General features: G+C 44.2%; 2 protein-coding genes across 3 annotated transcripts; both read right to left on the reverse strand.

The window, feature by feature from the left end:
- Positions 1-1,205: 1,205 nt before the first annotated feature.
- Positions 1,206-22,150, reverse strand: LOC139595546 (neurotrypsin-like). 2 transcript variants are annotated; one of them, XM_071438900.1, is made up of 16 exons: positions 21,880-22,150; positions 20,482-20,662; positions 18,413-18,458; positions 16,976-17,212; positions 15,607-15,730; positions 14,732-14,907; positions 14,269-14,416; positions 13,264-13,442; positions 12,723-12,864; positions 11,479-11,681; positions 10,383-10,524; positions 9,927-10,132; positions 9,274-9,352; positions 8,916-9,038; positions 8,094-8,374; positions 1,206-6,560 (listed from the first exon to the last, which is right to left on the reverse strand). In XM_071438900.1, the coding sequence occupies exons 2-16, from the start codon at positions 20,551-20,553 to the stop codon at positions 6,250-6,252; spliced, it is 2,469 nt and encodes an 822-aa protein (XP_071295001.1). In that variant the 5' UTR covers positions 20,554-20,662; positions 21,880-22,150; the 3' UTR covers positions 1,206-6,249. The 2 variants fall into 2 exon arrangements, with proteins under 2 accessions (XP_071295001.1, XP_071295000.1); XM_071438899.1 differs by lacking the exon at positions 21,880-22,150 and having other exon boundaries at positions 20,482-21,167.
- A 39-nt stretch (positions 22,151-22,189) lies between these two features.
- CHCHD1 (coiled-coil-helix-coiled-coil-helix domain containing 1) lies at positions 22,190-27,326 on the reverse strand. Its single transcript, XM_071438907.1, has 3 exons — positions 27,124-27,326; positions 26,605-26,723; positions 22,190-25,470 (listed from the first exon to the last, which is right to left on the reverse strand). The coding sequence occupies exons 1-3, from the start codon at positions 27,263-27,265 to the stop codon at positions 25,360-25,362; spliced, it is 372 nt and encodes a 123-aa protein (XP_071295008.1). The 5' UTR covers positions 27,266-27,326; the 3' UTR covers positions 22,190-25,359.
- Between the last annotated feature and the right edge of the window lie 230 nt (positions 27,327-27,556).

A 27,556-nucleotide genomic window follows, 5' to 3' on the forward strand; every position in this document is an offset into this window, starting at 1 on the left:
GAGGTTATAATCCTACTTTACCTGCAGCAAGCTTCTACGTGCGAGTGGGGAGGGGGAAAAAGAGCAAGGAACTAGCCTTTAGAAGCACATGTTCTTCTCCTACAGCTCTGGTTTGCACAGAGCAGATTAGTTAAATTGCAAAGAACAGGGTTTTGTTGTTGTTTGAAGTGGTTCTGTCCTGTTTCCAAGAAGCAAGTGACAGAAGAGTGTACACTTCTGCAGTTCCTGCCACCTTGTTTCTTCTGTTGGGCAGCAACTGAACAGCAGCGAGTTCCCCCTGTTCCCATCTCAGCCTCAGCTGCCCTGATGTGTGCATGAAAGCCACTGCAGATATAAAGGGATAGGAGAAACAAGGCCTTGTGCTTAGCTGACAGAGCGACACAGCTTCTCATTAGTAAAGCTGATCCAAAGAAGTTGGTTCTTCCTTTCAGGTGATAGGCTAGTTTTGAAAATCTGCAAAGAGAACAGTGCCTTTTATTTCTGGCAGAATGTGTGAGATTTGAAAAGCAGGGAGGAGAAGATCAAGTGGTGCACTGGGGTTTCACCAATTTGTTTGAATTTGTCTGTCCTACACCTGTCCTCCATCAGCACATCTTAAATCCAAAGGTTTTTTTAAACATAAATTACTCCAGCTGGACCATCCATATTTTGCTGGCTCTACTTCCTCTTTTCCCTTTTGCACATGAACAGAATTCCATAGAAACCCCCACCAATGCCAGGAACCCATTCTAAACAGGCCAGTTTAAGAGCAGCACAGGACTCAGCCCAGCAAACCAAGGCAATTTGAGCAGTATCCTGTCTCCCTCCACTGAAAGAGGAAACTGTACCCAAGAAAGAATTTTTTACATCAACGGTGATACCTGAATGCCCTTCTTCCTCTCTCCCAATGAATATGGTAGCTGTCCTAGTTAGAAAACAACATGAAGTAAAGCTCAGCTTTCTCCTCATTCATATTTCAGTTTCAAAATCCAAAGATATCTTAAGAGTAGCCCATCTGAAACAAGTAAGCTCATGCCATACACTCATCCCCAGCCTTTTCACCATAGGAAGGCAGTGGTCAAGTGCTTTAATACAAAATGACGTTTGGCAGACTTGTAAAAAATAATGTTAATAAAAAAATTTAATTAACTTAGTGCTGAAAATACCCCTAAAATCTGCCCTTGGAACAGATTCCTTTATTAAAAATAAGACAGAGCCCCATACAGTCACAGTATAATCCATTTATTAGCATACCTGGTGAGCCATTGGTGGTGATCCAGGGGACATAACAGCTTTGGCACTTGACTGGTTTCAGAGGTACTCAGCCCTTAGTAGAAAAGGATTTAATAGCAGGCTACTGCACAAACAAGTTTCTCATGTGGAAAATTAAATATTTTCCCAAACAAGGGAAAACGCAGCCCAGGACATGTTCATTAGTCCAGGTCACAGTGCCTTGTTCTACAAGGAGTAGTCCCAACTTGGTTACCACCAGAGGTGATTCTGTTCTCTCTAACTGTAAGAAACCCCCCATGAGTCTATCAGGATAGTGTTAAATGCCACAGTGTAGTTTCATCTCTCCAAAGTTTTCATCTGACTGCTGAATATACACATCAAAACCTCTTTTCAGGTGGTCAGTGAATCACTGCAGCTTTTTTGGAGTGAAAAGACTTCCGGATACAGGCTTCAGAAAGAAAGGAAGACAGACAAAAGGCAGATCTACCTCTGTTACCTTGAGATAGCAAATGCCCACTTTGCTTGTTCCTCACCAATGCCTCCAGTCCTTAGAGAAACTGATCTGTTATTTTCTGCTACAGGTTTACAGAGATTACAAGGATAATTGACATCCTGTCCAGGTTAATAAACAGCTGCCTGATTAATTATAGCTTAGACCATAATTCATGGAAATCATCACAACAGTGTTCAGCCACAAGAAGGTGATAAATCTTTAATCCAGCTTCAGGTAGCCAAAGTGTGAACAGGTTTGAGATATTACCACTGCAGGAACTGCAGGTCAGGAAGACCCCAGTACTGGGACAGCCTTTGGAGCACTGGGGCAGCCTTTGGAGGATTGCAGTATTCTCTCAAAGAAGCATAGGAGCAGCACCAAGAGCTGCTCCTTAGATCCTTACCATAGCCATGTTTCTACTCCTGCCAATGCTCCTAGCCACAGTGATGTTCCCTTTGTCACACAACCACAATGTGCCACTCTGCCATGCAAAGTTCTCTCAGAGCATCCATGTGGCACAGTGCAGCCACCAGCAACACTGAGTGAGCTCTCAGCTCCTAGAACCAGCACATGCATGAGCCTTATCCAAAGTACTAATGCTCTGAAGGTGGAATGTCTCAGCCTTCCATCTATGTCAGCACAGGGAAAGGTCTGCACAGACCTGGTCTCCCTGCCCAGAGCTCCCCAGACAGACCTACAGCAATTTCTGTGAGCTCGGTGGGACTGCTGCACCTACTGAGACACATGGGGAGCTAACCTCAGTGGGTTTTCATCCCCTTGAAGCAAGGCTGCCACCAAGACCACACTAGCAAGTTTAAACTAGCTCCAGTATACAGACACAGCACTGAAATCACTTACAGAATTGCCTGCTAGAGAAAACTGTACTCAAATAATCAGCAGGGGATACAGCCTCCCCTGGCAAACTGCATTCAGTTGTTTACCAAAGTTTAAAGATCCATCAGAAAGAGAAGACACACAGAGACAGTCAGCATGTTATCAGACACCTAGACAGTTTGAATTGAAGAGAGACAGAGAAGCCACAGTCTTAGAAAAGGAACTAACTCTAGAATAATGCATGACAGAGAATATAAAGCCAGGCCCCTTATTTCCTCTTATGGCTGAGAACACAAGGACAGATGGTACTTAATGAAAACAAAAGGCAATTAATTCAGGAACCATAAAAAGAAATTATGTGCTATGGAGAATTAAATTATAATGGTTTTCATTACCAGAAAATACTGGGATTGAGAGCTTAGTTAGATTAAAACCAAAACATTTAAACATTTATATGGAAGATGAAGGGTGGTTACATTAAATAGTTTTTAAAAGTTAGAGATATAAACTCTTACACTTTAGGAAAAAAAAAAAGAATGACAAAAGAATAGTGCACAGTGTTTGTACAGCACCTAGAGGATCAAGTATTTGTACTTCCATTTTTAATGATGATAATAGTAATGCAAGTAATTAATTTAAATGGGTCAAGAACAAAATTCCCCAGAAGGAAAGGCTGTTAAAACTTGTTCAGCACAACTCACACATACTATCCTTTGAAACATCTGCTGCTATCCAACATTACAAAATACAGTCCTAGGGTGACTGAGTGCTGTTCATCCAACCAGGCAGTTCCAGTAAGCCTCAATGGCAAAGCACATGAATTTGGTTTGGACCACAGTCCCAGGTTAAAGAGTGAAGAGCAACAGCTGTATCCTGAAAGAGGCCAGGTCAATGTAGGAGAGTACTGACAGGCTTGCCTACAGCACAAGTAAGGTATGAAAGCAGGCAAAGGAGATTGGATACTTGCTTCCCTCCTCCTGGCTCATGCAGGACTCAAAGGGTGTTAATTACAAGGATTCTCACAGCTTTCATAGTGACAAGATCTAGGAGAAAGAAATATTTTTAACTAGAACATGGGAATTGCAGAAGACAATGTAAGGCCTACATCTCACTTGTGTTACATGGTAATTTATGCTAACTCCTGAATGGCCACTTGCTAAGTAAGCTTAGGGAAATAACCTCACAGTGTCATCCTTTGGGTGTTTCTATGCCTGTTGGGGTTATGGGTATAAACTGAAAGATCAAACCAGATTAAACTAGAGATGTGACAGCACCCAAGGCACAGAAACTCCCTTTGAGCTGCTGTATCATGCTGGCTCAGGGGAAGCTGAAGGTAAAAGTCAAATCCCTCCATGTTTCCCAGACAGGTACTGCTCCTGCCAGTATAGAACTTGGCATTTAATCCCCCACAAGATGAAAGGTCTGTGAATAATTGCCCTTGGTCCTCTTGGCATTTTAATGCCTGGGAGATAAGGAGCAGTGTGCAGCTTGCATTTTAGAGACTCTGCCAGGAGCCATAGGACAACACAGCCCACGTGGAGCCAAGCACGGTGCTGCCAAGGAACCAAGTCTGGCATTTTAAACAGGGTTATCAGCACAAAGCTGTGCTGAAGACATTCAGCACCTCAAGAAGAGGCACAAACAGATCAGGTTTGTCTCAAAGGCCAGGTCGTAGGGGTCCTGACATTGCATGTTTTAAAGATTCTGACAATTCTTCATTAAAATAAAGTTTGCAAGCAGGATTTTAGAACAGCCCATTGCAACACTGGTAGTCCAACTATCCTATAATACCTGGAAAAGGTAAATGAAACAGTTTAGTTTAGCCTTCACACACAAAAATCAGCCACCTAGTCAGGTCAGCACCTCTACATTAAGCTAATTTGTAGAAGAAAAATTAAAACTTTAGGCAATAAGTACTTCTTGAACCCAGGGCAATTTCTGGGATTCTGTCACCACATGCCCTGTAATATGACATTGCTAATACACAGACTGTGCTCTGCCTTCTGTTCTTGTATTGGTAATACCCAGATACTGAACACCTCAATGCCCTGAGTGCAAACCTTCCAGACAGAAGGTCAGTGCTTGACCCAGTTACTGCCTACTCAAAACATGCACATCTGGCACAAGTTCCATGTGTCCCATCCTATATTAATCCTCCACATTCGAGCCCTTGGTTATACATCAAAGCTTTTTGCTCCTCTTCCTGTACAGACCTGTCTCCTCTCTGCCTTATCTGTACACAGTGAGAAGATGCTGCACTGCCCAGCTATTAAGGCACTTAGCCCTTTTGTCTACTTATATTTTTTTTATTACTCAAGAATAATATATTAACTTTAAAAAGTGCTTAAGGCATGAGAGGGAACTCTGTTCATTTGTTTGGATGAGACAGAAGGAAGAAATTGTAATATTCAATAACCTCTGCTTTCTCTCAGCATTGTATCTGTTCGGGCTGAGAACTACATCTTGATGATAGTGCTTGCATAACCTCAAGTTAATCCAGTTTACTCCCACTGAGAGGAATGAAAAGACAAAGAGTGCAAAGAAGAGAAAAAAGGAAGCATGACCCAGAGGTTTCAAGAATAGAACACACTTCAAAGTGGGAAGCTGCTTTGCAGCACACTTACTGTTTTTCACAAGGAGTGAGTAATTTGCTTGAGGTGTATCTATACCCCAGGAGTAATTCCATGTTTCATGGAAAACAGTGAACACAGAAATACTAGAGACTAGCAGCACGAACAAAGGGCAGCTAATAACTATGATGAATAGGGGACGATGTAGGAAGTCCCCACAGTGCTGTTAAATCATGATTCAATGCCTGAATGTTTGAGATTAACGTTACATTTGGATTTAAGAAAAATTATATGTCTATTCAGCCACTTGAGGTCAGTCTTAAGTTCTTCATTGTAATCATGAAGGCAAGAAAGCGACTGCCTCTCACACCGACAACTGATTCTAGAAGATGCCACTTAGGGGAAACAAAAAAAGGCCAACCACACACACAAACTACTATAGCAAAAAAGCAGCAATAAAACCACAGCATCTGGCAGCTGGAAATGTGTGACAAAGGATTACAGCAGGAGGGACAAGCATCTCTTAGCCTAGGCAGACACTTGAAAGGGATCCTATGGGAGCAGACCTACTATTCAGAAGAGAAAAGGTTCCCCCTAGAGACATATCAGGGAAGCTAAAAAACCCAGCTGTTGCCCTGTTCCTCAACTCAGGTCAAATCTTCTGATTCCTGGAACTGAAGAGAGCTGTTACGAAAAAAAATCTGAAGATTTCCACTATGCCAACATGTGGTGCTGTCTTCCAAGCATCTCGCCTCTCCTGGCAGCATGTTTCAACTGTCCAAACATACAACCATGAATAGATTTGTAGCAATAGGTATCTCTCTACTTCTACCATTTCTGTGTGCCAGGGCAAAGGAATAAGTGTGATTGCATTAAAGGATTCAGATATTTAGAGCAATGTATACTGATCATTGTTACCACTGTGCACCTGCTTTCTCTGCTTACAGATTACAGACAAAAGTGAAACCAAAGACTTTAAAGAATCAGTCACAACTGTTTTCCTTCCAGTTCTACATTAAAATCTTTTGCCAGTGTCCAGTGTCAAAATAAATCTTCATCAGTCACAGACCAGAAGCCACAGCCTTCTGCTGCTGCAGAGCAAAAGGACCATGTGCTGAAATTCCAAGAGCTCAGTCATTTTCATTTTAGCTTGGTCACTTTCTTGATCCAGGGTACGAATTTGCTGACCTTTGTGTACACACCGGGCGAATCCTTCCGACCACAGCCATACCCCCAGGAAGTGATGCCCAAGATGATCCAGCGTCCATTTGATCTCTGACACATGAGTGGCCCTCCACTGTCACCCTGACAGCTGTCCACCCGTTTGTCTTCAGAGAGGTTCCCAGCACAAATCATGCGGTTGGTGAACTTCCGCCCGTAACGGGCCTCACAGTCTTCCCGTGGGAGAAGGGGCACCACCCCCTGCAGCAGGGTTCTGGAATAGGACTTCCCTGGAATAAAACAGACGAGCCAGACTGATTCACATACAGGCAACAGCAGTGACCTGGTGCAACAGTGCTCCCTACAAAACCAGACACTTCTACATTTCATGTCAAGTCTGCCGCACAGAAATAGGCTGAGTTCAGCATCTCTGAAACCACAAGAACTTCTGAAAACAGTGATGCCAAGCCAGACCACAAAAAAAGAGCTGTAAGATCAAAGATGTGGGGAAGAGGACTGTAGAAAAAGGTTAGATCAAAGGATGAGTCTTACTCCTGATTCTGCCAACAAGTAACTTGAACTTTGTTCAATTTATCTCACCTCTCCAAACCTCAATTTCCTCTTCAGTAAAGCAAGGACAGTGTTTTCTCAAGAAAATAAATGCAGTAGTAGCTGTTAAGTGCTCAATCCTCAGAGAAGTTTTAGAAGATGTTTCAGAGGTATTCAAATATTATTCAAAGGGAATTCCCTTCATCTTTGGCCAGACTTGAGTCTATTTGATCACATCTCTTTATTAGCCCAGGGTTGCTGAGAACATAAGGTAATGTGCTATATTAGAGCATGACCTTTCTGTGCCCAAGGTTTATGTAAGTTCACAAGGTAGTAGGTAACTGCTCCCCATTGAGAAAGCTGGGTTTGGTGCGTGGGAAGGATTCTAGCCACTAAGCTCCAGTACAGCTTAAGGTAAGTTACATGGCTAAGTTGCTCCTTGATCCACCCCAAATATCCTGAAGTGACACATGCAACTGGCACAACTGAACTCTAAAGGCAAATACGTACTTGCAGTTAAAAAGCTGCGGTAATAGCTAAGGAAACAGCTGAGAAGGACGGGCAAGTCCAAAATCAACAGATGAGCTCCTGGGGCTTTTGGCAGGAAATCTTTCTAAACATATGGCTTTTCTCCAGTCATAGCAGCCCCAGAAAGGCCTCCATGCTCCCTTTTACCTATGAAGCTTCACAGTAATATGCTCAAAGAGGACAGGTCCAGACTGTCTTGAACCCAGGGCAGAAACCAGACTCAGAGTCCATCTGCCCTTGCAGAAATACACAGGCAGATTAAGCAAGGTAGTCCAAGAAAGATTTCTCACTGAGGGCTCCTTCTACCTCTAAGCCCTCACTTCACTATGACAGTACCATGAAGAAGGCAGGTTAATGAAACATGGGGGCCTCTCACGGGCTTGGTATAGCAGCTCTGCACAGGCTGCTCCCTTAGGGGCCTACTGTGGGCAAATACATGTGTAGAAATGGGAAGAAAGAGAGGACTGTGGCCAGATGGCAGCATTGGTCTCTCCCACAGCTTCAGAGGGATGCTGTGGAAACCAAAGCTTTCACCAATATTGAGCAGACTCAATAAGCCTCAAAATCAGATGAAAACACAATAGCACAAAACCCCACTCATCTTCCTATTCCTTAGCACCATGCACTGGCACAGACAATGGGAGCAGCAAGAACATAGCCTTGAATTGACATAAATTAATGGCCCATGTAGGCTTCTGAAGGCAGACTTCCTCATCCCTCTTGCCTCTCAAAGCCCCACCACTCACCTGTGTCTCCCCAGCCAGAGATGATGCAGGCTTGCCTGTTGATGTCAGACCTCTCTCTCCTGTCAGGCAGACAGACGGGCAGAACGTGGTGATTGAAGGAGAGACAGTGCCCTTCTCTGCCCCGCATCCGGACCAGGGCTATGTCATTGTCATTGCTGCCAGCCCAGTAGTTCCTGTGCAGGACGATCCGCTCCACGGGCAGCTCCCTCTCAAACTCATCCTTCACACCTGTGTGGTAATCGCCCACACGCAGGAGGTAGCGCCGCACATCAACACCAAACCTGGAGAAATTCAGACTCAAGATCTCAATAGTCCTGCTAAGAGGAAAGCAGACTCACACAAGCCTCAGTTGCTATGAGACTGAACCACCTCCTCATACCACAGTGGTAAAACAGTTCCAGCTGCAGGAATGTTGGACCTCTTTAGCAGATATGATCATGCCAGCTGCTGTAGATTTGGTGTCTCAAATCACTATCTACCAGGCACAGGACTTTTGCTTCTATAAAAATGATTATTATAGTTGCAACAGACTTGCGAACTGACCTATTCACAGTTCCTTAAAGCACTTTAAATGTCAAAATGCTGGTTCCCTTTATGCTGTAAAGTCTCACAGTTAAGAGGCCAGCTGTAAGCAGTGAAGGAAAAAGCAAGTCTATATTGAGTTATCCCCATAAGCACTCCAAGATCACACACATCATAACTTGAAGGTCTTACTTTAGAAACTTTGCTCATGTACTTCCACTGGGCTAGGAGGATAAACTTGTATGAGGTTATCTTGTCCATCACTGAGTATCCCTTGGGGCTCCCCACTCCCAAACACACCTTTTGAAGCAGTGGGCTGCAGTCACCACCCAGCAGCTGCTGATCAGCGTTGCTCCACACAGCAGACGAGTATCTCGACGAAAACCCTTCAGCCGCAGTGAGGCCTGCCATGGCCAACTGCCTCTGAAGGAGAAACAGGAATAAGCAGTCTCACACACATGGGAGCCATTTTCCTCTTTTCCCATCCACTCTGTCTCATCTGGGCTCAGCTGGCTTGCATTCTTTCCTAGATACTGGTTCAAACCAAGTTCAAAAATCACCAGTGAAAATGCATTAATGTAGTCAGCATCTCCCAGGCTATTTCCAGAGCCTGAAGGAAAGCTGGAACCAGTCTGACTCAGCATTTACAGGGTAGTACCTCAGAGACTTGTTTCCACCTATGATCCTTTTCTTGCGACGGTGAAGCAGGCGCATCCCACACACTTCAGACTCTGGACCTGCATGGCAAAGTTACAGCAGTTGGATAGGGACCTTCACCTTAGAGTATCAGCATTGCTGTCACAGAGCCAAATACCATTCAGCTTCTCTGAGGGCTTTAATCCTCAAGGTTGTGGATTAATGGACTGTGGACTGTGTTGTGTTGTGCATATGGAATTCATAGAATATTTGATCCCATAGGTTTCCTTAATTTCACCAGAGGTGCTTACCTGGAGTCTCTATAGTCTCATGCCAAGAGTAGGACCTATACTTACACTTCCTCAGTATTCTAAATCCCAAAGATTGCTTATGATTGCTGTTCTAAGGAAGAGTATGGTGACTCGGCTGTGGGGAAATTGTGCAGGCTCAAAGGCCTGACATGGGTGGAGCTCCTCAGTCTAATTTGGAACATTCTGTGCTGCTAAGAAGATACACTGAAAACAAGAAAAACGTAGGAGGTGCAGGACAGGACATGCTTATTTTGTAGGTGAAGTTTCAGCCAAAGACAAGAATGACAGGGAAAAACCACAAAAACATGCAGAGATCCTACAACCAGAACTCCAGATTCCTGCACAGAAGAAATGGGAATGTCACCTGTTCTCTTGAAATCTTGGACCTTTTCTTCCACATAGTCACAGATCACCCCAGCATCCTCACTGTGCCAGCAGCTGGGAATCCTGGTGTCAGGTGTGGCACATTGGCCCAGGCTGTCCTCCATGCCACTGCATTCTATGTTGTCCAGATGGATGGGCCCATGGCCTTCGCCAAAATAAGCCATTGCCCTGGCTTTTGCTGTCCCACTGCAATTAGAGAGAAGGTGGCTAATCTGCAGTGAGCAGGAGCCTAGTGAACCTGAGTCACCAGTGCATTTTAAGTGGAGTAATATTTATGTGTCACTCCACACACCGACAGTAGTAGAGTGAGAAGAGCAACCTACTCCCTCAAGCATATCTGGGTGTGCCAAAACTAAAACTAAGCCCCCAGAAACAAGTCCAGAAGTGCTCCTGAGAGCTGTTTCTGTCTGTAAGATGCCTGTACCACAGCTCTTACCTGAATCCCAGCTGCCTGCAAACCACTGCAGCATCTCTGTCTGTCCAGTCATCGTCACAGACACTGCCCCACTGCCCGTTCAGCAGGACCTCAACCCGGCCCTCCTTGGTGCTTTCTCCATCCACCAGCCGCACAGGAGGCCCTGAAGCAGAAAACACATGAGCTGCTGGAAGCAAAATAACCAGAGGGGTCAGCTGTCCAAAACTTGGGTTCTACAGAAAAAGATGAATCCCAGACATCAGTAAGCTTAAAACTAAAAGGAAAAAAAGGGAGAAAAAAATAAAGAAAATAAAGAAGTGTGTCTATATGAAGACATTTTACCTCTGTGCTGAATCAGAACACTATATACATACTAATTTATTTAATACATACTGGAAATCATCAGTGGATCATACTCTGAAAGCTGGGTAAAGAGGAGAATAAGAACAGAAAGAAAGTTATTAATCCTAAGGCAAGAGTTAGACAAGCTTAAACATGCCTGGGGAAAAAAAATCAATTGAATTGTAAAACTATTACATGATTCTAAGCAAGAGAAGAGTTCTATATCCAGGAAAAACAAAAATTTGGATGCCAAACAAATGTCTAACAAACTGGAAAGTCTCCTGTAGTAAGGAAAGGGGAGAGTATCAGGCATTATATAAATGAGGAAATTATGCTAACTTGAAATACTTTCACAATTTGTGCCATCCACAAAAGGGAGTGCAAACAACAACCCCTTGCATCTGAAATCCTCCTGTCTTTGCTAGGTGTGGCACTAGTGTAGCCACACCTAAGTTTCCTAAAAGGTCTAGTAAAAGGGTTCCCTTGAGCAATGGCACACTAAGGCAGCCACTGTCCCTCAGCGCCTGAGGTTTGTTTCAGAGACTGCCAATGCAACTCTCTCCAGTTTCCATTTATCTGCTGGTCTGATAGTAGGTCTGGTGGAGCCACAGATTTGTGGCTCTGCCCCAATTCAGCCAGGGCTCATTCCTCCTCAAAAAGCAGACCCCTTATTGAAACAGCACAGGGAAAACTCCCACATCTGCCAGAGCTTACAAGGGAACAGACCAGAAAGTGAAACTTTCCCACTGTTCAGGGCAAGAGCAAGGTGAGTTACCCAGGCTGCCATCCATGACCGTGTTGCTTTCTGGGGAACAGCGGACTCCCAGATCCTCAGCATGGGAGCAGTCATGCTGCCCCCAGTTGCTGTGGGCACAGTCCAGGAGAGTCAGCTCTGTCCCCACACATGCCACATCATCCAGTAAGATGAAGCCTTGGCCAGCACCATACTCTCCTTCAGAGGCCAGGGCAGCAGGACCACTAGAGGAAGGAAACAGAAAATTGTCATTGAAAAAATTAACATTGAAACTCTAAATGCCACAGAAGGACCCAAGCTCAGATCCAAAGAGAAACTCCCCTGCTTAACTATGGTACTGGTGGCCTTCTGACCTAAACAACTCAGTGGCCACACAGGATGGCAACCAAGCACCCTCATGTCTTGCCAGCTTCAGTTTTCAGGGAGGCCTCCCCAGACCAGTCAATTTTCTAGTGTTTGGTCAAAGGTACATTCAAAGGCACAGAGGGCCAGCAGAGGCTGCTTTGCAGTCATGGCAGGTACATCAATTTGAGGAGGGGCTGGCAGAGGAGGCATCAAAAATGTCAACATTTAAGTAATTCTATTTCTTTTTATAGGAAACAGCTATCTGGAATTGAACTGCAGAAGGCTGCAAACTTAGGCACTAAAAGAGATGACAAACATAGTACGTAGCTGAACTCAAATGGAAGAATTTAGTCTTTTTTTCATCTATAAAGTTGAAATTTTAGAAGGAAATCCTAATCATGTTTAAAAAAGCCACATAACCCCATTTTACTAGCTCAAAGGCAAGAGTATCCTGATTTTAAATCTTTCCCAACTCCTACCTGAAGGGATGACAGCTCAGCAATGGGCTGAAAATCCCTATTGCTACTCTTTTTTGCCCTGATGGTCTTTGTTCAGCTACTGAAGTTGATACATTTGGAGCAGATAGGTGATATCCTTTTACTGATAAAGTAGAAATGACACCTGCAAATTTAAGGAGCGTTAAAGAAAATTCTCTGATTTTGCTGAGGGGTTCATAAGGACAGTATTAAGCCTGTTATCTGCTTTCAAAACAGGCTGAGGCAAAAGATAAAAGATTTATTTTTGCCCCTTGGAAAGGATGTGGATACCTAGTAATCTTTCCTTAATAAGTTGTATAATGGTAATAAGCCTTCTAACAAAAACACCATTGAAAGATTAAGATCCGGCCTATCCCAGTCAATGGTGATGGAATCTAGTCCTGGAAATTAGGAAGCACAGACACTACACACTCTCAGTCCTACCTGAAGCCCAGCTGCCTGCAGACCACTTGGGCAGCAAGGTCTGTCCAGCCATCATCGCACACTGTGCCCCAGTCTCCATTGTAGTAAACTTCCACCCTGCCTTCGCTGGGGCTGCGGCCGCCGGCCAGCCGGACCGTGCCCTCTGCAGGGAGTGGGAGAAGGAAAGGGCAGCACTCAGAAGGGGAGAAAAGAAACAGCCTGTGCACCATGCTAGGTCTCTGTACCACCCATGAGTGAAAGAAACAAAAGAGACAGATGTCTGTGGATACTCAAAATACAAACGCTCATTGGTTCCAAACACACCCATCTGTCAGGGGAGGATTCACTTCAGTCTTTCCACACTACCTGAGCAAAACCGTGGGAACACCACTGAGTCTGCCTCTGATCTACTCTCTGCCTCCACATCCAGCAGCCCTTGTGGGAGCTATATATGGAAGCTGTGCAGGATCCTGAACCAGGATAAGGGGGTTACCTGCTGAGCAAGTCAAGTAATGGGGGGTGAGACCGACCGCATCTGACTGGCAGAGCTGTACATCTGTACCTGTGAAAGGGTCACAGGAGACCCCAGCGTCTTCAATGTGGTCACAGTTTTGCTGTCCCCAGTCACTCTTCTTGCACTGATCAAGGGAGAGTTCATTCCCTGAGCACTGCACTTCATCCAGCAGGATTGGGCCAGATCCCTGCCCGTAGTGAGCCCATGACAAGGCTTTTGGGGTCCCACTGTAAACATTACAGATATGTATGCTCAGTAAGGAAGGCCACAGTCCTGTGTCCTCAGATTCTGCCTTGCACAGGGACTCTCCTATGCTAGGTCACTGTCCTCCCATAGATCATCTGTATTTTTGATACAGTGGAGTTGCCAACTGTTAATAGAAATATGTTATTGGAAAGTTTGCAATGAGCCCTTCCAGCAAATAACAAAAATGTTACTACAACATGAACAGTTCAGACTTCTGCAGACAATGATGTACCATCAGTCTCAGTTACAATCTCATAACAGGCAAAACTCCTAAAGATTGAGGGATCTCAAATTTGAAGAATCTATTTTAAATAATCCTGTACTGAAGTGATTTTCAAGAATGGTCCGTATACAACAGCTCCCACGTTGAGCATTGAATTGCACACAGAAGAATGAGGTGGTCTCTCTTGCTTTCCTGTCTGAAGAGGATAAGGGCAGCCAGTGAAACTAGAGGTGTTTAAACTTAACCAAGTAAGAAACTGCAGTTCACATATGGAAATCACCATGACAAGTTGTCATTGAGGCCAATAAGATTTGTATTAGGATTTATGCAAAAATGTTGAACAGGGGTAAACACAATCCTGAGACAGGAATGTACCTTTTTTTTTTACACAGCACAAAACCATAAAATTGAGAAGAATGGGGTACAAAATCCCTTTATCATCCCATCAATCCAGAATTATGTTTCCCAAGGTTTCTGTGTATCTCCTATAGGAAGGGCTGGTAGTATAGTGAATGGACATGCTCTCATGTTCTTCATTCTGCCTACTTCTATTACTACTCCATGACATTCAGCAAGGAAATTACCTGAGTCCCAGCTGTCTACAGACTACTTCAGCATCCTGGTCGTCCCACTGATCATCACAGATGGTTCCCCACTTGCCATCATGGTAAACCTCCACTCGCCCTTCAAAGCTCTCCTTCCCCCCAACTATACGAAGTGGGGCACCTACACCTGTGCTTCAAGGAATGGAAAGAGAGCACAACAGAACAAGACAGAGACAAAGCACATCCAGCAGTTTAGGGTGTAGAACCATTCTCTAGCCAGAGGAGCTCTCCTGATGCTCTCTTACCACATCCTCCCCTCTAGACCCCCAACAAGTACCCATGATTGCAGCCCCCAGAGTGGGATACTGCTGTCTCTTTAATTGGCTGCTGTGGTGACCAGGAGTTTTCTGCCTGTAGACAAAAACCTGGCTTGATAAAAAGGGGATGTGGTCATAAGCACCAGCCATCTTTGGGCAATTGAGATCTTTCCCTGGAGATTTACCTTCTGGAGGAACACAAGTTACCGCGGCACTCCCCTGGTTACAAACTCCTGACAGAGCTTCCTGATAGCCACACTGCAGCAGGGCTTCCTCATCTCCGTGGCAGTTTGCTGACTGCAGGTGCAGGGGAACAGGCCATGGTCCAGAATGACTCTTCTTGCCAGCTGTGCCGATCTCACTGGTACAGAGGATGCAACAGAGCAATGAAATGCCACAGCACAGCTTGACTTACAAGTTCCTGCTGTTGTTGTGACTCTCCAGGCCAGTTGTGGCATTTCACATCCTGGTGTGCCCAGTTAATTGGAAGTGCATAAAGGGGTGACCATTTACCGTCTAATGAGAAAGCACAATCAAGCACACAGCACTTCCCAACCCCTTTATGTGCCCACCTACTGCAGAGGAGTTGGTGTAGTCAGAAATGGCACTCTCATTTGAGAACAATGAACAAACCCATCAACAGGCTCAAACACCAAACTGTCTGAATCACCTTCCCTCTCTGTGGACCTTATCTCCTTGCTGTTTAGAAGTTTGAATGTCCAAATCCCAGACACCCAAAGAGCATTCATACTCCTAAAATTTCTGTTAGATCACTATAGTAACTCCAGCTGATGATCATAAAAAGGGAAAGTGATCTCATAGCTCACTTTTCACAGCCTGGAGCATGAAGCAGAGACTATTGTTTCAAAAACTTCTTGCAAATGATGATTGGGTTGGGGGTAGCCACAGAAAGAAAACAGTAAAAAAGGACTCTGGTAAGTGGAAAATTAGACCACAAAACAAACTCCTTTCTGCCAGCCAGAGGGACTGTAACCACAGAGGCTGCTCTTTCAGAAGCCACACAAGCATGTACCTCTCACAACTAGACTGAGGTTCCCACCTGAGACCTAGTTGCCTGCAGACAACACTGGCATCCCAGTCAGTCCAGTGGTCAGCACAGATGGTACCCCAGAGTCCATTGAAGTACAGCTCCACACTACTGTCTTCAGCCAACCGCACAGCACCTTCCAAAGAGAAAAAAAACAACCAAAAACCAGCTGCTATCTGCTGATAGAAGTTTCAGACCAGCAAGTCTTGGATTTGCATGTAACTGAGCTGAACTGCACTTGACTTCTTTCATCCCTGTTTTACCTGTGCTGGCACTAAAGTGATGTGCGTGAAAGAGTGTGGGGTGGGGCACCTTCCCAGTCCCAGCAATGGCTGACTGGGAGGATGGTTGGTGTTATGGTCTTTTCAAATCCATGGTAATACCAGCAGGAAATTTGGCTTCTGCAAAAGCTCCTGGATTCTCCTTCTGTGAATGGGGATGATTTTACATGCTATCTTGAAAGGGTGTGTGAAAATCTATCTAATTACTTCTGACACTCCACTGATCTCTTTCCATCAACCACTTCACCTGCATGACAGTGTTGCTACAGTGAGATGTTTAGTAACAGCAGATGAATCCTCTTTAATTTCTCTAAGAAAAGGAAGTGCCAGTGTAAATACCCTTTCAATTCCCACCCCACCAAAAATTTTACCACTGTTTAGAAGGCACATTTCCTCACTCAGTTTTAGTACTTGCAAAGGACACACTTGTCTGCAGCACCTCAGTACAGGAACACAGCACCACTACACTTATATTCTTCTCTTTAATGAAGACATCTTTGAAAGAACATCCACTGGCAAGGGAAAAGACTGTCAATTCATTTATTAGACTGGTGTTTCAACTGTTCTGCAAAATGCAGGAAAAGCGAGGAAGATCAGAAAACAGGACATTTTCAAGAATGCTGCACAGCAGCCAATGCATTGAGAGAGCTCAGTCCTTCTGCCAGCACTGAGGAAGTTTAACACGAGCCTATGACCTGCCTTGTCACTAAAGATTTTATATTGAAGAAGTAGTTTATATTTGAACTGCTACACTTACGTGAGGAATGCTCTGATATGGACCCTAAAGGAGAAGAAGTGGGTTGTTTTCTACATAACTGAAACTGTTTTCAAAGTGGCATAAGTTAGCAGTAGAAAAAAAGAAGTCTCTTTGTATAAGAATAAAACATCTATACAAGGCATTACAGCTACAGCAGCTTAAATCCACCCCCTACGATATACAGACGTTTTTCTCCCACACAGGCTAGCCTCTAGTATTAATTATTTCAACAGTTCAGAATAGCCTTTGTACTGTGCTTTTTCCACAGGGTGTTCCACCTGCCACTTGCAAGTCTATGCAGCACACACTGCTGGCTTGAGCCCTGAGGCAGCAGAGCCCTTACCTTGGTTACAGTCACAGTTGGCCCAGCCGATGGCTCCTGACACAAGCCTGTAGAAGCACCAGGGCGTCGCTCCCCCGTCTGGGTTCCTGCAGAAGTTGTGGTCCCCCAGGCCACGGTCTGGGTACTGCTGGACATAGTCAGGGAACTCTGCCCAGTTGAGACACTCTGCCCCGGCCTCGGTGACCGCCAGTGAGCCATTGTAGTAGCCAAGAGGTCCCACAGGACACACGCTGGGAGCTGGGCACAGGAAGGGAGGGTTACCATCACCATCACACACTGAAGCTCAGACAACATGGGAGACACCAGCTGGTCAGGAGAAATACCTCTGGTGTTTGCAGTCTCAGCTGCTGCTTGCTTGATTCAAACTCTATCACTCTCCAAGGTGCTGCTCAAAGAATATTCATAGTACTCACTGTCTAAATCACAAACTGATCTGAAGCAATGAACTGCCCAGACAGACCTTTGAAGAGTGTTAACTTAGGGCCCAAACATGACAAGTTGAACTGGTTCCCATTACTGTACATGCAATACATGTATTCACTTCGGAGCAGAACTGCACAAAGCAGGAAGGTGGGAAATGTATTTCATAGCATGTAGTTTCCCTATACACATGAGCAGATCACCTTGCTTATCTGGACTTGGCTAATATATTCAAATTTATTTTGTGGGAAGTGCAGGTGCCAATGTTTCAGTGCCCATGTGAAATATCCTGTGTAAAAATACCCAATAATTAATTTATTATGATCCTTAAAAAAGGAGAAAACTCTCCATTCATGGCACTGAAATAACAAAGTTGGAAAAAACCACCCAGGTTTTGTGGGCTTTATAGAGTCCATAACATGGGAAGAGTAGACTGAGAAAGGGACATTTACAGCTCTACTCACTAAGCAAACAGAAAGAAGCCAACACTTTCAGAAAACCCTTCTGCACCTGGGGATAAGAGCAAGGGTACAAAGTAACGTTGCATCCTGTCATTTGCCTTCTAGCCACTGCCAGGCCCAGAGGGGGTAAGCGACAGCTGAAGGTTAAATGCAAGGTACAAAAATGAGAAGCAGTTGGAAGTCAGTGCCTGGAAAACAAATCATATGTGTGGCATCAACTGGGATGGTGTCTGAGAGGGTGTCTGAGAATTCAGTAGTTGTTAGAGCAGAGGAAAAGTAAGCATGTAAAAAAGACCAAGGCAAAGAAAGAGATTAAAGAAAAGAACGTGTAGGAGGAGCAGGGAGCTGCAAAAGCATTCAACATGAAGGAACAGAAGTAGTCTGGCCATGTTGGTGAAGGAGATGAACAGGCATTGGGACAAGAGAAAAGATTGAAGAAGTGATGAAAAGAAAGGAAGAAGGCCAGGTAGCAGTGGTTCATCGTGCCTATGGTCTCAGATCACCACTGCAGGAAAGAGTCTGCCCAATGACTGAATTAATAACTTCTTGTTCTTACCTGCACTCTGCAAATGGTTTTGGTTGGGCTTGGATCCCAGGAAAGCCTGGGAAAAGAAACAGAACAAAAGCAGAGAGATGATTATCCAATGAAATAAACATGGGCATGTCCTAAAAGCAGCTCAGCTTTGGGCAAACACACCCTAGTAACCAGCCTCTTCCCTGGTCACCCCGTTGCTCCTCTTCAAATACAACCATAGCTTTGTCCACTAACAACAAAATGAATAATTACTGGCCTGCAGAGATTTACCCTTGATCTAAGCACTACATTACTGGGCTCTGCTTGTTTTTTTTCAACAGAGTTGGAAGTCTAAATGATATGCCTATGGAAAGGAAATCTAGAAGAAAATCATTATTATCAGTAAGAAAAATAATAACTACTAATCCTCTCACTGTTTATAGGGCAAGTCATCTACAGCTATAGTAGCAGATATTTATTTACTTGAGTGAGAAGATGATGCCCACAGGATTCCTGTATAAATGGTAATAAACATCCATGTATAAAGTAGGAAACATCAAAGGAAGAAAATCCAAGGCCTTTTGAGGATTTTGGTTTTAATACTTGAAAATATGATATGGCCTATGCTGTTATTATCTAAATGGGGTTAAATAGTTAAGACCAAAAAATATGAAACAAAGTCCTCAGAATTCTACTGTCCTGTCTGGCCCCACAACTACATTTCCTCTTATGGGCAGGTTTTTTTGTGGTTGCAATGTGACTATAGGCTGAGAGATAGGGATCTCCACTCAACATCACTACAGAGTGTGCAAGCAAGTGCAAGACCTTCACAGACTCAGAGTGAAAAGAAGAAACTATACATGCTTCTGCTAGCTCCTTGTAGTTTAATTAGTTTCTAAATGAACATTTCTAATACTTTTATAGGAAGAAAGAGTTGTAATTCATAGAGCAGAGATGTGCAGCTAAAGGATAGCTAAAGGATACTAGCTATTGGTAATGGTTGTGGTTTTCTTCAAACTGTAGTAATTTTGCCTCTCTCAGCTTCACCTCTTCCTGGAAAATAGGAAAAGTTATATTTGGAATTAAACCAAATCCACTTCTGGAATAAGCAGAGGTAATTCCCACAGAAATCTGACAAGAACAACACCTATTCATGTCAGATATAATTTTCAAATCAACCTTATGAATATGATCCAGAAGGTGCTGACAACCATGGCCACGCTCCAGCATCACTTCCCAGAAGTCAGAATGGGATACTGCATATGGAAGATTAATTCCTGACATGGTTCAGTAGTAGCAGATCAGATCTCAGGTTTATATGCACAAAGGGATGCACAGATAAACTCTTTTCAGGCAAAAAATTCATCTGTTTGCATGTATCAGGCTGTTGCAAGCCTACATATGGTTTCCAGACCAACAACACTGAAGGACTTACCTGATGATCTCAAAGCTCTTTGCAGAGAGTAGAAAGTGAGCTAAACTGTACTTTTGTGACTGCACCACAATCCAGGTCCCTCAATCCCTAGCTTTTAGTGCACACCTGCACACACACGTAAGCCTGCCAGTGATATAAATACGAGAGACTGAACCTGCTCTTCTTGGACCACAAACAAAAGTACTTCAGTCCAAGTAATAAGCTTCCCCTCTAATGAAAAATCAGTTGCTGCCAGTTTCTGTAGCAGCTTCTAAAATACTCCAACGCTGACCATCGCCACCAATTAAATTCAGTGCAAACAGCCTATGCTGCAGGCATTGTCCCAGGTCTGTGCAGCTATAAATCATCTGTCCACAAGCAAGAGAGACAATCAGCAAAGAACAGAAATAAAGGATCTTTCCTGCCAGGGTCACTGCAGTGCATGAGAAACACTGGAAACCCAAGCCAAAGCATCTGCAAGCCCTTGTGTATTCTGCTTTCCCGGTTTATTTCTTTTTCTGGATTTATATGCACAATGAAACAAATCTCTCCCCAAGCCCCCAGTCCTTCCCAGAGACCACAACTGCCTAAATGCTCTAGAAAACATTTTCAAGTAATAACAAGATCCACTTACAGGGAGGATATTAAAGAGCCATGTGACTTCTTAAAAACAGATAGAAAAACAACCTTTTCTTACCTCCACACATCTGAGACAGGATAGCAGACTTGAGAGCTCTACCAGGAGCCCGAGTATTTTGGAGATTTCCATCCCTCGTATACAAAGTGTCTTCAAGCATCACATTCTCGTTCAGCTGCCAGGGTCTGCTTTCCCACGCTAGCCGCTCCGCACCGGAGGGAGCGGGGTGCCTTATCCATTGCTACGCAGGGAAAGGGATGTGAGGAGAGGGATCAAAGTTCCCCGCAGCATCTTAGAATTTCACTTTCCTGTTCCTCTCCCCATCTCTTCTCATTGATTCTTCTCTTCAGAAAGGGGAAGAAGAGAGGAGAGAAATAAGGGAACAGAACACGTCCCCGAATTTCTCTGGCACGTTCGGAGGGGAGCACAAGCGCTGGGGCACAGCCCTGAGCCCTCTCCTCACCCCGCCCCCGTGCTCCAGGTACGCGCTGCTCGCAGTGCCAGCCTCCGCCTCCCCGCCCCTTCTGCCCAGCGGCGGGGCCGGCCGCCGCTCCGCTCCTCTCCTCTCCTGCAATGTCCTTCCCCAGTTGCCTTTTCCTCCTCTTCCCAAGGCACAGAGGCTGCAGCACGGCAAGGAGCTGGGGCTGCGTCCTATTGCAAAGCCCCCAGCAACAGCTGGGAAAGGCAACGGCGTGTGCGCGTACATTTGCCAGAGATTAGACTTCTTGGAAGGAATCTGGACTTTATCCCCCCCACCGCTGCCTCCTCGATTAGCAGCTTGCAGCTTCCCGAGGTCAGCTCTCCTCAGATTTGAACCCAGGTAAATGGGACCCAGAAAACTCTATGTTAAGCAGCTTCCAGATCTCCCCCAGAAAACCCACAGGTGGCACAGCCCTCTCCAGGGTGCTCCCAATTTTCAGCCCTGTATCTTGCCATCGTGGGTATTGCCACCAGAGAACTTTGCCATCGAGCGTCTCCTTGACCTTGAGCTATATTTTCCCTCAATTGCCTAGGATGCTTTCCAGAGGGTTAATCATTATGGTATTACTATGAACAATCCTATCCCATAGGGGTTTTTAGCATTTTCAACTTGCTGGTCCTTCATATGAATTAGGGTTCAAGGCTACAAGCTTTAAACACTATTAAATCTAAGAAAGCAATTGGGTCTTTGAAGCTATTCAGTCTTGAAAATGCTTTTTTTACGCTTTCCTGGTGCTGCTTCTCTGCTGAGTCTAATGGGCATTTCTTATATTCTGATTTTGGAGCAATGAATTCGTGGTGTTCTACAGCATGAAACATGAAGGTCACCTTTAGGAATGAGCTCACTTCTGGCCGAGTCTGCTGAATAGCACTTGCAAAGACACCTTCAGCATAAAAACAAGGAACAGGCTGCTAAAAATCTACTGACTTCACAAAAAGCGTCTTTTTTTTCTTCCTTCACTTTTGCCCATTACTCACTTCATGTGACAGTTCTGTGTTGCCTCATCCTCAAGTCACTCATCAAAAGCAAGGAAATTTCCCTCCATGCTGGATCTTTTACAGGAGTCATTAATGATAAAAAGAAGCTGTTTCTGGAGTGGATTTGGCCAAGAATTACACTCAGTTAATCAGGAGCAAATCTCCTATATCCTCATAGTCAGGGAGGCAGACGATCAGGGCAGCAGGGGATGGAAATAGCTTAGATGCTGCATCACACTGCATCACATTATAACTCTCAGGCAGCAGTAACACAAAGGAGCTGCACAAAATAAAAAAATATGGGACTGTGTTAGAATTTACAACCATTTATTCCACTGAACACACAAGGAAAGGACATACTGGAAACAGGAACAGAAATTCTATTAGCATTCAGAGAAAACTAGCTCCTTACTAGAGGTTGTTGGTGCTCATTCAGAACTCCATGCGGTGAGACACTCCCTGTTCAGGCCTCTGATGAACAGGGTTTCACACCTCAAGCAGAAGTCTGCACTGGATTTTTCTCATGGTACCTTCTAAGTTGCCTCCCTGTCAAGGCAAAGTTTTCCTAAATAAAGTGATTTAATAGATTAGGTAATTTTAAAGGAAACAGACCAGTACACCAAAAGCAACAGAAGTCCAAGCCTGTATTCACTTTCTGGAAGAATGATGAACCAGGAAGACACAGAGGGTTTTCCAGTTGTCTCCTCTCTGGCAGGTAGTTTTGGAACTATTGCCTTCTTACCAAGAGCCCCCTTGTTTTTCTCACACACGTAATGACATTTCTTGAGAGAGGTGGATCTCAAAAGCTTCTCATGACTACTCTCCATGGTGGAGAGGAAGACCTAAAACTGAATTATACCAATATAACTACAGCAGTTTAGATCAGTAATGTATCTACAGGTAAAACATCCCGAACTTTCTTGTATGGGCAAATTTGAAGTAGTTGTAAATATCTAAATCTGCTATTTAACAGTAGTCACCTTCTCACCATGACATATGCATAGTTCTATTACAGGAAGTCTGTGATTCCCTACAGAGTCTGTCTTGATTTTACCAGATTTTCCTGTATTGACCCTTCTGAACAAGAAATGCCATCTTCTAAAATGTCCCTGGCTCTCTGGAATTCAACCTATTTCTCCTGAACTAGCAGGACAACTGTTCATCAGGACCAGCTGAAATATTAATGCTATATCCACAGTGAAAGCCTAAAAGGAGTAGTTAACAGCAATCATACCCAGAGCTGGTATAGCAGTCAAGCTATAAGGTACAGGAATAAGACCAAGGAATTCCAGCAGATCTGCTTAAATCCTGTAAATCCGACTTAGGAGGGTAGAACAGCTAGTCAGCTTTTGTTTAATTCTTTCCTCACCACGCAATCACATACAGGTCTCTGCAGCAATGTTCTTAACCAGTGTGCTCCACACCAGAACAGAGTTTTCCTTACCCCCCAGCAACAGCATCATGGGACGGTACAAACCCAGCTCAGAAAGAACAGTGCTGGTCCCTGTGGGTACACACATGAACTATTAATGGAGTGATCCTCAATACAAGCATGTCACAGAATGCATTTAAACACCTAATATAAGCTTAATGGTGAGATACAGGAAAATGGCCAGCAGCTGAAATTGCCAAGGACAATCAGTAACTGGGGTGGTTTTGGCTATAATAAAAGAAGCAAAAGAATTGCTCAAGTACTTTTAAAGGAAGCACTGTAAAACCTGGGTGCACCTGAAAAGCATTGCTTCCTTCCTCTCAATAAATAAAATGATTGGAAAACCTTAGCATAGTAATTCCAAGCTTATAGTAGATATATAAAAAGTTAGACAGAACCCCAAACAACTGAATTTGTGAAGCTCACCATGAAGCAGTATAATACAAAAATAGCTGTTCAGATTAGTGGGAGCAGTGCAAAATTTCAAAAGTAAAAATAGAAAAAGGTATTAAGTGTCTCTGTTACAGCCTCTTATGTAAGACTGTTCCTCACACACACTAGAATTTGGTACATTCAGCACAAGTGCTATCTTAAGAGATGCATAACACTTTTATTCCAAGTTTTAATATGAAGAAAAATCATCATCAACAGAGGTAAATCAGTTCCTCACTCCCAATCTAGCTTATATCCTTCAGAAAAGAAGGAAAAGCAAATAGCATTCTTTTTCACAATGTCTTCTGGACAGAAAATGCAAAATGCCACAGAACCAAAGCGTTTTCCCAAACTCAGATGCGGATACTGTGTTCTTACTGACCCCAAATCCTCTAAAAGACCCAATTATGTCATAATAGCAACAAAAGAATAAGCTACCCTGGATTATCCACTAATGAGCCTCTGTAATTAACCACTAAGCAAATGTTGCTTCAGTAACTTGAAAGCCTTCACCTGACCAAAATTTTTGTGATGAACAGGTACCAGCCTGGGGCTCCAGAGGACTCAGCTCCAGCAAACTCCACAGCCACCCATGGGTAATCACACAGTCTGTGTGTGCCTGACTCTCCTCTTATTTTGCTTCTTCTCCATGCCCCTTACTGATATAAATGGTTATAACATTAGTTCTCCAAGACACTGCATTTTCCCCACCAATGAGGTACTGTTCCCAATAACCTGCCTGTAGTTTTGTGGTACTGCAGTGGAAACTCCCCCTCCCCACTACCCCCCCCCCCCAATCAAAACTAGAAATTAATTACATTATTTCAATTATCAGTCCATGCTTTAACTTCTTCTCCCCCTTTTAGGTTTTTTTACCAAAAAACAATGAAACATTTTGTTGTAGACTATGAGTTGCCCAAGTCAAACACCAGTCTTGCTTTATTACAGTACAGACAAAATAATCAAACTTATGTGGCACCATACCTGTCCCACCTGCAAATCAGAGGGTCTAAATCACAAACTTCCATGTTAAAGTTATATTTAATACTTACCATTGTATTATGTATGAACAAGGTATTTTGCTGGAGATTTTTTCTAAATTTTACAGCCTTTTTTTTTACAGCAGTGGAAATTTTAAAAATTTCAAGAGGCACCAGATTGTGTATACACCCATGTAAGAAGAGCATGAGCCATCATACCATCAATTACTACTATCATTAATATCATATCATTACTAATTCTAACTTGGCTCAGTGTTTGAACCCAAGCACATTTTGATAGCAGCTCCAGAGCTGGGCAAGAAGCTTGCACATGAAGAAGTCATGTCCTGTTACAAAATGCACTAGCATGAATGCCTAGAAGGTTTTATTTAACAGTGAGGACCTGAGTAGGCAAGCTGAAAAACACACTGCAGAAATCCTAACACTACAAGACCCAAGAGCCTCATGAACAAAATCAGCTGATACTCAAGATGGGTGGTTTTTGCTCTGGAATCAAAAGCAGGGTCAAGACCCACACACCACTTGACATCAAAAAATCACTTGACTTGACTTTCCTTTTTTTTAACCAAGACCCCAACTTTAATTGCTTGTCCACAGTCTCTTTCATAAAGTACATTATACATAACGTGTGATCTGAGGAAACCTCTTCAGGAGCTTGTTCACTTTGCTTGAAGGCAAATTTCCCCTGGATGACAGGGTGTCCTCATTTTGATTCTTGCGCTCTTTCTGAAAGAGAAAAAAACTCCTCAAAATATTTACTGCTGTTTATTTGCAAAGTTGATGCTCATTCCCAGAGACTACTACTAATTGTACAGGGACGTTTCTTTCAAAAAAATGCTGTTTCTTTAAGGAACACTTACCATAGCACTTGGCTCAATAATTACAAGTGCTGATCTTGAAATGATGCAATTAATGACTGTGATCTTGTGAAGATTATATCCTTCCATATTCTTAGTTATGATACAATGATATAAACTTCTGGTAACAACCCAGATTTTTTCTTTTTACTTTGTTATTTTTTCATCTTTGTTTGATTCTTTGTCATCTACCAAAGAAATTGTGGATAATTTTTCACTTATGCTGTCAAACAGCAACAAAAACTAACTATTTAAATGATGACACTGTTACTGAAAGAAAATGGAAACCTGAAACCAGTTTAAGGACAAGTTTAGTACATATACTTACCTATAGTCTATTTTGAAAATTATTTTATTTCAAGCTTATCATATAGTATTATTATAGTATATCAATATATAATATATAATCAGACACTCCTAATTTTCAAGCAGTATGAAATTTATTTTTCAAAAATGTCTGGCCTTTAAAGTCAGAAACAGGTTGGAAAAGACCTCCAAGATCATTGAGTCCAACCTTTTGACCTATGGCCACCTTGCCAACTAGACCATGGCACTAACTGATACATCCAGTCATTTCCTGAATGCCACCAGGGATGGTGACTCCACCACCTCCCAGGCCAGCCTCTTCCAATGCTTCAGCACCCTTTCACTGAAAAAGCTTTTCCTGATGTCCAGCCTGAACCTCCCCTGGCACAGCTCAAGGCTATGTCCTCTTGTCACATCACCAGTTGCCTGGGACAAGAGATCGACCCATACCTGGTAATTGTAAAGAGCAATAAGGTCTCCCTTGAGCCTCCTCTCCAGACTAAACAACCCCAGCTACCTCAGCCCGTCCTTGTAGGAGCCTCTTGATCCTTCACCAGTTTCATTGCTCTTAGTTGCTCAAATGGGTGACAATCAAATCCTTCAGAGAACATTATTCTTACTGGCATACAAAAAATGACTGGAGGCTTCCTCCTTTCCTACTACTAGCCTTTAAGAACATAAAAGAGGCCTTAATTACTTCTGCCTTGGCCACGCAGTCATAGAACGTCCTGATCTCCTCGGCACAAGGCGCATCGTTGAAGTCATTCCGTTTCCAGCAGGCCATCATGACTGACATCTCCGTAATGCACGTTGCCTCTGAAGGGAAAGACACAACCAGAAATCTCAGGTGATTGGGATTTCATGCTAACAACCTCCAAAGAAGTTTAAAACGGGGTAGAGGCAGGTGAGAAAATGCATAACTCAAGATCCCAGCTTTGCTTTGGGCAGAGAAGTTGTTGCTAACAGAAAGCAAAGCGCTGCAGCCATTCAGCATCTGACTGAATTTTTAACGTGTCTGACTCACGTACGACACAAACTCAGGGTTGCAGTGTGAGGAAGCGATCCTTCCCACAGAAAACCCACGCGGAATATCCATGGCCCAGACCAGCCCCTCCCCTCTTGCCCTGCGGAGCGCAAGGCGCCGCCGAGCTCTGCCAGCAGCGCGGCCCCTCCCGGGGCACAGCGGCGGCTCAGCTCCCCGCCGCCGGCAGCTCACCTGTCGACTGCTCCCGGCGGTTCGCCACCTTGTCGGCCAGCGCCAGTGTCCGGGGCGGGCGGAGCGTCGGGGGCCGCTTCTTGTTCCGCCACTGCCCCGACACCCAGCGCGTCACCCAGGCGGGGTAGGCGGGCGCCGCCATGTCCGCGCGCGGGCGCCCTGAGGGCGGTGCCGGGCGCGGGAAGCCTGGCCCGCCCCATCCTGCCCGTCAGGCCGAGGATAGGCCATGGAAATCGAGTAACTCCCCTCAGCTTCCGCACTGGGCGGAACCAGTGCGACCCTGTCCCCACAATCTCCTACCAACAACCTCTTCTGCGGCAGAAATAATAAAGGAAGTAGCAAACACTCTCAGCCAGAGCAGGAGAAATCATGATTGTCTCAAGTAATTCAGACGGAATTAAGGGAATCACAGAATGGGCGAGGCTGGAAAGGA

Source organism: Agelaius tricolor, unplaced genomic scaffold (genome assembly GCF_023055355.1).
Source record: "Agelaius tricolor isolate 1412-34295 unplaced genomic scaffold, bAgeTri1.0.p SCAF_13, whole genome shotgun sequence".
Classification (NCBI taxonomy): Eukaryota; Metazoa; Chordata; class Aves; order Passeriformes; family Icteridae; genus Agelaius; species Agelaius tricolor.